Consider the following 10,006-nt stretch of genomic DNA (forward strand, 5'->3'; position numbering starts at 1 on the left):
CCCCCCCCCCCCCCCCCCCCCCCCCCCCGGATCGTCATCATCCTGTACTTTCATCAGGATGGTTCGGCCATCTTGGTTTATATTGAAAAGTTCTGACCAAAGTAAATGTGTTATTTAGGTGACCTACATGTATTATACAGGACGTCTGGAAGTTTTCAACGAGAATTTCCCTGCTGTGAGTAATTCTATGGCTTTATCATTTACGGATTTGGAATCTAAATTGATCAATTAATGCTAGTAGTTCTATGGTTTTATCATTTTTTCTTACCATGTTGTGAATAAATAATACGTGAAGCCTTTTTTCCCTTTCTTCTCAACCACTTTTTTACTGAATCACTTCTGTGATATGTCAGGCTGACCAGAAGTTATCATACGCCTTGATGCATTGCAACCCTCAAAGAGAAGCTAATATAAGGTTTGACTCAGGTGTGCTTGCTGCATATAATTTGCTTTTGCTTAGACAATTATGAATAGATTATTGAGTGATTTATTTAGTATACTTTTGTATTTATGGCTGAATGCTTCAAATAGATAAATCTTACAACTATATGCTGATGAGAGGGTACATTTAATATTTTCGAAAATTAACAGCTCGTGCATCTTCTTGTAAGAATATATGTTGCTCAAGCCCACCGCTAGTAGATATTGTCCTCTTTGGGATTTCTCTTCTGGACTTCCCCTCAAGATTTTTAAAACGCGTCTGCTAAGGAGGGGTTTCCACACCCTTATAAAGAATGTTTCGTTCTCCTCCCCAAACCGATGTGGGATCTCACAATATAAGAGGAAAGTCTGGAGGGGCTCATGACAAGATGACCTACACTCCTATGGTTTGTCATAGAATTTAATGAGTGGTTTTAATTTGGGAGAGGCCCTCCTGTCCGGTCATCATCTTTTCTTAGGAATTAACATGATTATTAATCTTTTCAACATTATGAATGCCCTTGAGAAAGCATCCATCCTGGACATAAAATTGCTGCACACCTTAGATTCAGGCCTCAACTGTGAAGCATTGTATAGGGAGCTCTTAACCTCTAGTATCAGGTGTAAGCTTGCAGGAAGAACATTGCAGCAAAACATGGAACTACCTGCCTAGGGCTTGGATCTTTCTATCTGTAAATGATTCTTGGGGGTGTTGGGACTTGGACTTTGTAAGATTTTTTCAGTATATTGAGATATGGGGGTGTGCTTCAGTCTCCCACTTGTTTTCTTCCTTCGGCGTTTCTGGTTCCTTCTCAGTTCGACCTCTTTCTAATGATGTCATCACTACCGCTTCCCATGATAACGCCTTGCTACTTCAACCCATAGAAATTCAAGTTTTTTTTTTTTTTTCCCTTGGGAACTCTGTCATTTAAGCTTAAACATCCCTCTATGGCTCTGATCCATGGATGGTATCTGTCATTCAAAGAAGAATGGAATCATAAAGGCACATCTTCATCAACTATTAATTTGCTGAAAATTTCTGGAGCTTGGTCAAAGACAAAAATACATTCATTACTGTGATAGAGAAGGAAGATACTTCGGCCCCACGGTTCTAGAGCTTGGCGAAAGCCTGTTTTTCCTTCCAACTATTATACTATTGGATGAACCTTTGTAATCTGCTTGGCTTGTGACTTGGCTTTGCTCTCTCTTCTTCGTCTTCTCATTCGTTTTTCATGGTAATAGTTATTATAACTTCATATCCTAGACTAATTGTTTGTGCCCGTTAAAATATTCTTTGGCTTTATTATCTATCATTATATAGTTGTTTTGATTCATTTGGTTATCAATTATCTAGTTACTTCATGAGTAGTTCTCTGTAGATTGTGAAATTGAAGGGAGTCTAACCCATGCTAAGTCGCAATAATTTTGGAACAGAATGATATTAAAATATCTCATACCTGTGAAGCTTTCGATGGGCATCTTGCCTACAAGGGTGCTTCTCGAGAAGTATAACCTTTTTGAGGTATGGCAAATTTTTACAAATGTTCTCAGCCTAACTTATTTAAGCTACTTGTGAAGCTTTCTAGAACATAATGATTTTTATGCATCATAAAGCTTACTAATAATGTTCTTCTCGCAGTATGGAAATGTTGTGCAATCTCTTACAAGAGGTGATCCGAGGCTTCTTCGACAAGCTCTTCAAGAGCACGAAGATCGGTAAACCTGTTTTTTCAATTTTTTGTCTGTGAGAATATTTTGACCGAGGATGTATACTCAAAGTTGTTTCCTTTGTTTTATCAGGTTCTTAAGATCAGGGGTGTATCTCGTCTTAGAGAAGTTGGAACTTCAAGTTTACCAAAGATTGGTGAAGAAAATGTAAGCTCACCGTTCTTGTATTTTGTGTCCTTCTAGTTGATGGATAGCTCAAACGAATCTACGGACTTAAAGAGGCTCCTCCTCACTATTTGTTCATTATTTCTGATTCACTACACTTTCTCCAGCTACTTTATACAAAGGCAAAAGGATCCAAACAAAGCTCACCAGATCAAATTAGAAGTAATTGTAAAAGCTTTACAATGGTTGGAAGTAGACATGGACGTTGATGAGGTATTTGTTTATCCGTCGCTCAATGTTGTAATAGTCGAAAACCGACCCGTGTTGTCTCATACATGCCTTAAACTTGCAGGTAGAGTGCATCATGGCCATACTCATAAATAAGGGTCTTGTGAAGGGGTACTTCGCCCACAAGAGTAAAGTTGCAGTGGTAAGCAAACAAGATCCTTTTCCTCGACTAAATGGAAAACCAGTCGGTTCATGAACCAATAACTTAACAAGGTTGTTTTGTAGTCATTAGTCTATTTTATAGTGGCAGCTTTGAAGTGTTTCATTTCTCTGGATCTCTTCTGCTTAAACACTTATTTGACTTTGAACATATTTAAACGATAGACTTGAATCAAAACTACACCATCTTGTACGACAAAAATGGTGTGCAGAGCAGAATTAAGAAGCTTAGTCGAAGGTTAAATTTGTTCATTAGTGGTTTAAAGATTTATTACATTCAAGATAGCCTTTGAAATACTTGTGAATTTTAGGAATTAAAGCGTCATCTATTTTTATTCCTTATGTTTTGAAAAAGTCCTCGTTATTGCACTCTAATAATATGCATTAAATGAATTAAACTATAACATGCCTTAAACATTAACATTGAATTATTAGGAACATGTGACACCTGAAACCTACGACATCGAACCACAGAGGTTTATATTACGATAAACGTCTTGACATAAGGGGGCAGAGACATTGTCTTGATACCTCAATGAAGCTAAATAACATCAGAATATAAGGTTGATTTCGGATCAGAACAAAATTTATACAATGGGATGGAGACAGAAATTACAAGTACATTCACGACACATTCTGTACGGAACACTAAAATTAGTTAATATGCATGTGGTGAAGATAAAAAAAGAATGGGGGAAGAAAAACTGGGTTGCTGTTTATGGAAGTAAAAGCTTACATCCCTTGAAAACAATTGGTGCGGATCCATAACCCAACTGCTTATCTCTGCACGCCCATGAATAAAGCCATGTGTATCAGACTTGGTTAACAGAAGGAAGGCTCTATGTAAGCATAACTCCATCCTTGAACAAATGTTCATAGGACAGAGCAAAAAAAAAAAAAAACAGATTTACAGAAGTTATCTCATACCTTCTTTTTCCTTTGTCTGGTAAGGAGAACAAGAGTTCCAAACCCAATCATTACTGCAATCTTGAAGGCCTAAACAAGAGAATTTTGGAGCATAGAACATCAATAATTAGTCACCTTTAATTTTAAAATAAAAGGTTAAAACATGTAAGATTTAACTCTTTGAACAATTTTCATCAGTCAATAATCTCAGTTTAGATGATAAAAACCAACATGTGGCTCATAGTGAATTTGGAATTACATTGGCAAGTGGTCCTTCAGAAGGTTTTACATCATCTGAACTCTCTGGTTTAATCATTTCTTGATGATCATGCTTCCCCCTATTTGCCCTCGTTTCTGAGGTCCTTCTACTCTGCAAATGCAAATGTAGGCAAGGGTGTCAAAAGCAAGATATAACAGTACGGTCCAGAAATTTAAGAGTATGGCTGTGGTTCTATGGCAAGTTCCTAGTATTCAAGGTTGTCAAGAAGAATTTAAAATGAAGAGTTAATCACAAGATGGTCACGAAATTTAAGGTGCTCGATTTGATCAATCGATTGCCAAGAAGCTCAAGTTGGTAACAACCCAAGCCCACCACTAGCAGATATTGTCCGCTTTTGCCCGTTACGTATGCCATTAGTTTAGTCTCACGGTTTTAAAACGCATCTCCTAGGGAGAGGTTTCCACGTGTTTATAAGGAATGCTCCGTTCCCCTCCCCAACCGACGTAGGATCTCACAAGTTGCCTCATTAAGATCAGATAAATCTAACTTTTCTTCATGTATGCCGTTAGTTAAAGCTGTTTAAACCAAACTTGCCTCTTCCGTGGAAATCTTCATTTCCACTTTACGGCTAAATGTATAGCTAGTGCGACCTCCCACCATATCTTCTAGCATCTGATTACCACCTGTTGTGACACACACCCGTCTTTTTTCATCTGGAAATATCCAACCACCAGACCTTTTGGAAGAAAACTGTTCATCTTTGACATAGTCTGGCTTCTCAGGCATTGACTTTTGATAAGCTCCATCATTCTTTGCATCTATATCATCATGCTTCTTATTCATTTGATCCTTTTCCCTCAAATTTTCTCCTCCAACTTGATTCTTCTTCCCTTTCAACTTTAGCGATTGCCAAGCGTTCTCAGATAATTTAGTCCCATCTGAAGCCTCGATGAATTTCCGTTTCTGTTCATTTTGCTTGAAATCATGGGTCAACTCCCGTGCAAGAGGACGGTCTATTGTCGTTCCTTCCTTAGACTGATAAACTTTTAGAGATGTTTGCTTCTCTACCACACCGATTTGAGTACTTCTTAAGGTAGGTTTAATGCGAGGGGTTGTATCCTGATGTAAAAACCAAAATGTGATTCAAACAATAGCATACTCAAGCAAACAGCCTATGAAAGCAATCATATGATATTATAAAGCATCAACCAGAATATACCTGAGTCAAGTTACTTTCAAAGGCACTTATTACATTTTTCACCATGCTGGGAGTTTTCCTATCTGTAGAACCGGTCTTCTTTTCATCTTTTGCTGGAGATCTGGATAACTCTGAGCCTTGAGAATGGAAAACCTTTTTTTCTGAACGAATGGTAGGTGAAGGTTTGTTTACACGAGGAATTGCTGATGGGTTATCCTCATTTGTGTCTGCATCATTCTAAAACAAATAAAAAACACCCATCAAAAATCTTGAAACAAGTTTTAGAACTTAGCAAGAAATTGCTCTACAGATTCATTAGACCTCAACTGAAAGTCGTTCAACCTGATCGAGCTGAGTGTCGTTTGTTTTTTCAGTAACCGGCTTGTCATCAGGGACATCTTCAGTTGATGCTGATGAAGATTGATGAGCCGCTTCTTTAGCACTTAGATCTCCAACTTGGAGAAGACATTTTTGGGAATCTTGAGAAGACGGAGCACTCAGAAAATCAAGAAAAAACCTTTCAAAAAACACCAATGTAAAGAAAACTTTACAACTAGAAAATCATACTACTTAATAACCATAAAGTATTCAGATTCTGGCCTTATTTGTTTTTGCCAGAGCAGGATCTGACCTGAGAGCTCGGGGTTGAGGTAAAAAGATGAAGCAAGGCTGCTTCCAGAGCTATTGAGATTTCTATCTTGACGCTCAACTTGTTTTCTTCTCATAGCGGTTTCTCTCTATGTGAAAAAGGTAGAGATGATATCAAGAAACAACTAAAGTGATTCAAAGTTATCATGCAGAGATCTCAAAATGTCAAATGAAGCATGCAGGAGAGCGAAGCAAGCTCAGTGATTATAATAACACGACCCAAAGGGAAGAGTTTATGTGAGATCTCACATCGATTTGGGAGGAGAACGAAACATTCTTTATAAGAGAGTGGAAATCTCTCCCTAACAGACGTGTTTTAAAAACTTTGAGGAGAAACCCGAAAGAGAAAGCCCAAAAAAAATAATATACAGTGGGCTTGGACTATTACAAATGGTATCAAAGCCAGACACCGGTAGATGTGCCAGTGAGGAGATTAAGCTCCGAAAGGGGGTGGACATGAGGCGGTGTGCCAGTAAGGATATTGAGCTCCGAAGGGGGGTGGATTGTGAGATTCTACATCGGTTGGGGGAGGAAAACAAAGCATTTTTTTTTAAGACGTGGAAACCTCTCCCTAGCATACGCATTTTAAAACCTTGAGAGGAAGCCCGAATGAAAAACCTAAAAATGATCATATTTACTAGCGGTGCAGTTGACAATTACAATGAATAAACTATGTGGAATTCAGTAAAGAAATTGACATTATTGAGGAGAAAAATAAGGTTTGATGCGAATACCATTGTCCGAATTCGACTGCGATCATCTTCACTAAGAGCAAACTGGAACTTCAAATGCACACGGCCTCCTCCTTCAAGAGGAAAAAGATCATCCCAGTAACCCTTCTCGACTATTGATTTCGCCTGAACACCTTCCCCCCCCAAAAAAAACCATTCCAATCACAATCAGCCTCATTTTGCTAAAATAACCTAATCAATTTCAACAGCAAATTCCTTGAACAAACCTGCACGTGATACCTCATTCCCTCCAGCATCCTGAATTATAAGAATCACATCATCTCGAAGCGTCGTCAATGGACTATATACACCAAAACACCATAATCCACAGTTAAAAACACAAAAACCAGAACAAGAAGAAGATGAACATCTTAAATTACAGAGGCATTGGTCATTACAATGAGAAATCTCCTTTCTCCGATGTTTCATACTGTCTTTTTCCCATGGAAACTGCAGTGAAACGAAACCATTCCAGAATGAAAACAACGAAAACCAAAAATCAAACACACAGCAAAAGAACAACTGATTTGCGTACTCTTAATCAAAATTGGCAAAGGCAATAGCTCAGGTAGGTCCATGAACTCCAGAACTGAAACAAAACAAAGTCAACCATGAAGAAGAATAAGAATAGGATCGGAAAATCAGAAACTGATCGATTAAAGACGAAAAATGCGAAAGAATTACCAGAAACTCTGATGGTTCCCGGCATGATCGAGGCAAATCAGAAACACGAAGGAGAGAAAGGATTGAATTATGGTAATTTTACATGAAAACAGAGATTTGGAGTCGAGAAATTTTTAGGATGGAAAATGGTTGGCGATGAGCAAAGGAATCAGCGGAGTGTGGGGCAGCTCGAGCTTCGTAAGCAAATCGGTTCAGTAACAGCCCCAAATGCTATGGCGCCAAAATTATGGTTTTGTCTCATTCTTCTCCATGGCTCCTCGCTTTCTCTATATATATGTATATATATATATATATATATTTATATATATATACATATATATTGGTCATTTTTTGTGGGCCGTAAAGCCATATGAACCTGCCTTTCGTGGGCCGTTGGCCCATCCAAAATTATTACAGGGGAGACTTGTTATTATGCTACTGATTTACCTGGTGAATGAAAATCTAGATTTCTTACTGCGGTTTGTTATCAAACTTATGATTTTCTGGTTGATGAGGTCGTGATCCATATAAATCATAGTGTCATTCAATGGTACAGAGTCACACCCTTAATCATGTCAATAGGATCCTCAAATGTTGAACAAAGTATCGTGAGCTTCGAAGGTATAGTAAAAAAAAAAATGACTAAGACTCTAAAAGAAAAAGAGTCAAGCCTCCCGCCTCGAAAGCACTAAAAAATGACTAAGACTCTCAAAGAAAAATAAGTCTGAGTCTCGATTAAGGGAAGGCGTACTTTGTTCGAGAGAGAGTGTTGGATGAAAGTCCCACATCGTGGGTTTATAATAAAAAAATACTATCTACATTGGTACTAGTCTTTTCCAAAACCCAAAAAGCCCATATCAAAGTCACCAGAGTTTCATTTAACCGTGAGATAATTAAATATAAAACAAAAGACTCTTTTTTTTTTTTTTTTTTAATTTTTCATCCTCTTAAAAAAAATAAAAAAAGATTATCAGTTTCAGAAAATTCAAATGCAATTGTAATGGTGAAGCAGCCTAATGGCCTCTCTAAGGCCACTGAAATAAGCTCCATGTGTTGTAGAATAATGGGTTCTGTGAGTTGCTTCACCTGCAAACAGAATCTGAAGTAATGGAGCTTTTGGAGATTCCTCTGTTCTTGGTAATGGCTCTGCCATGGCGTCCAAATCTTCCCCGCTTGATCCCACTGCAATGTATGAGTATGAACCCTGAAACAGAGGATCGCTGCCCCATTGGCTCTTCAATACTTTACTGAATTTAACGCTCCCCTTCGAATTTGCTTCGCAGTCATTGCAATCTGATTCTGAATTCGGAATTTGGAAGTTACTGATGGTTGTTGAAACTCCATTGATGACTTCTTCCTCGTTGAGTTTTCCCAGGTGAAGAGCTTCTTCTCCGGCGAACCAGGACAATAATATTGACGAATTTTGGTAGATTGGTCGGAGGAAACTGGTTTTTCTTATCCACCATGGGATTTTTTTCCGTCGAAATTCCGAATCCGGCCGGTGGAAAACGAAATTCAGGCAAGGAGATTTGTTGATACTCTTCAATTCTTCGCCGTCGTTGGTGGTCGGAGCTAGCTGGAGAAACAGCTTGTTAACGACACCAAATCCGATGTTAAATAAAAGCTCTGCCTTATTTAGTTAGGTTTGTAAAAACATATGAGTTCACGCGAATGGAGGAGCGTGATTCTAGGGGCCATTGTTTTGGCAGAGTGGCGGAGTCTTCGTCCACTCATTCTATTTTTGTATATTTGGTTTTTCTATTTTTGTAATTAGATTTATTATTTAAACCATTCAACGGATGTAAAATAAATATATCGAGTCTTCAGCATTACCAGCAAATCTCTCTCTCTCCTTTTACTTCCGCTAATTTTTCCTTCGAAGAAACCTTCGGCCAATTTTGCGATCGGTAGTATACCATCACAGAAGAGCCAACCTATCAACAATCAAGTTGAATAGCTCAAGTGGTTAGAGCGTCGACCTAATAACACACAGGTCTTAGGTTCGAGTAGAAGAAAATGCAAAGCGCAAAAATAAATACATCGTGGGGCCCATCTCAAGCAGGCTCGCTCACTCCTCCACGCCGCCAAGTGCCGGCATCTCCATCACCACCACGAAGAGGCCGTGGCCGACATCGTGATGACGGGGCGTCGAGTAGTTGTTGAGCGAGTGATCAGAGAGACAACGACCGCCGTCGTTCAGTACCCGATGTTGACAAGGTCCAACTACAACGAGTGGGCCTTGTTGATGCGCGTTAACCTACAGGCGCAAGGGTTATGGCACGCTGTCGAGCCAGAGGAAGGAGAAACAATCGAGTACCGGGAGGATCGGCTGGCGTTCGCTGCCATATTACGATCTGTGCCCCCAGAGATGCTGGCTTCTCTTTCCACCAAGCGCACCGCACAATCGGCCTGGGAGGGAATCAAATCCCGTCGGGTCGGTGTACAGCGAGTGCGGGAATCCAACATCGAGCAACTTCGGAAGGAGCTCTCGGAGATTCGCTTTAAGGACGGCGAATCCGTCGATGATTTTTCAATGCGGATCACGGGGCTCGCCAACAGCATCACCACCCTCGGTGGTGGCATCAGCGAGGGCCGTCTACTCCTCACGGAGGAGGAATGGCTTGCACGCCTAAAGCTCCGCGACAACACCGGCGAGAGCAACGGGTCCTCCTCCAGCCGCAAAGGCGGTAAGAAGCCATGGATGTCCCACGGGCGCACGCGCGGGAAAGATGGGAATCAAAAGAAGGAGTCGACCAATGGCAGGCCGATCCAATGCTCGAACTGTGGGAAGAGAGGACACTTGAGCAGAAATTGCTGGAGCAAGCTGAGGAATAAGGAGAAGGCCGAAAAGGCCCAGGCCCATGTGGCTCAATCCGAGGAGAGCTGAGGAATAAGGAGAAGGCCGAAAAGGCCCAGGCCCATGTGGCTCAATCCGAGGAG

The 10,006-nt window shown here is 40.1% G+C and overlaps 2 protein-coding genes and 1 pseudogene across 5 annotated transcripts in view; 1 reads left to right on the forward strand and 2 right to left on the reverse strand.

Moving 5' to 3' along the window:
• LOC111444072 (enhanced ethylene response protein 5) overlaps positions 1-2,995 on the forward strand; it is a 5,394-nt gene extending 2,399 nt beyond the window's left edge. The window contains exons 7-13 of the mRNA XM_023082009.1: positions 119-175; positions 354-415; positions 1,855-1,942; positions 2,060-2,136; positions 2,221-2,295; positions 2,421-2,526; positions 2,606-2,995. Coding sequence (XP_022937777.1) covers positions 119-175; positions 354-415; positions 1,855-1,942; positions 2,060-2,136; positions 2,221-2,295; positions 2,421-2,526; positions 2,606-2,737 — 597 coding nt within the window. The 3' untranslated portion in view covers positions 2,738-2,995. The remainder of the gene's footprint in view (positions 1-118; positions 176-353; positions 416-1,854; positions 1,943-2,059; positions 2,137-2,220; positions 2,296-2,420; positions 2,527-2,605) is intronic.
• Positions 2,996-3,209: 214 nt separating this feature from the next.
• Positions 3,210-7,346, reverse strand: LOC111444070. Of its 4 annotated transcripts, XM_023082005.1 has the most exons (13): positions 7,088-7,346; positions 6,939-6,992; positions 6,802-6,853; positions 6,631-6,704; positions 6,407-6,537; positions 5,656-5,761; positions 5,346-5,503; positions 5,046-5,261; positions 4,912-4,945; positions 4,421-4,761; positions 3,866-3,976; positions 3,628-3,696; positions 3,210-3,483 (listed from the first exon to the last, which is right to left on the reverse strand). In XM_023082005.1, the coding sequence occupies exons 1-13, from the start codon at positions 7,110-7,112 to the stop codon at positions 3,478-3,480; spliced, it is 1,377 nt and encodes a 458-aa protein (XP_022937773.1). In that variant the 5' UTR covers positions 7,113-7,346; the 3' UTR covers positions 3,210-3,477. The 4 variants fall into 4 exon arrangements, with proteins under 4 accessions (XP_022937773.1, XP_022937772.1, XP_022937771.1 ...); XM_023082004.1 differs by having other exon boundaries at positions 4,421-4,945; positions 5,367-5,503; XM_023082003.1 differs by having other exon boundaries at positions 4,421-4,945.
• Positions 7,347-8,042: 696 nt separating this feature from the next.
• Positions 8,043-10,006, reverse strand: part of LOC111444428 — an 8,762-nt pseudogene continuing 6,798 nt past the window's right edge.

The sequence above is a fragment of the Cucurbita moschata genome, unplaced genomic scaffold, assembly GCF_002738365.1.
Source record: "Cucurbita moschata cultivar Rifu unplaced genomic scaffold, Cmos_1.0 Cmo_Scf00006, whole genome shotgun sequence".
Taxonomy (NCBI): Eukaryota; Viridiplantae; Streptophyta; class Magnoliopsida; order Cucurbitales; family Cucurbitaceae; genus Cucurbita; species Cucurbita moschata.

What these genes read in the sequence shown, in the direction of transcription:
- LOC111444070 (XM_023082003.1), bottom strand. Translation starts at nt 7,112, where the DNA reads ATGCCGGGAACCATCAGAGTTTCTG. An exon ending in TTTGCCAATTTTGATTAAGA is followed by an intron (nt 6,854 to 6,938) that starts GTACGCAAATCA and finishes GTTTCACTGCAG; the next exon opens with TTTCCATGGGAAAAAGACAG. An exon ending in TGAAGATTTCCACGGAAGAG is followed by an intron (nt 3,977 to 4,420) that starts GCAAGTTTGGTT and finishes TTGCATTTGCAG; the next exon opens with AGTAGAAGGACCTCAGAAAC.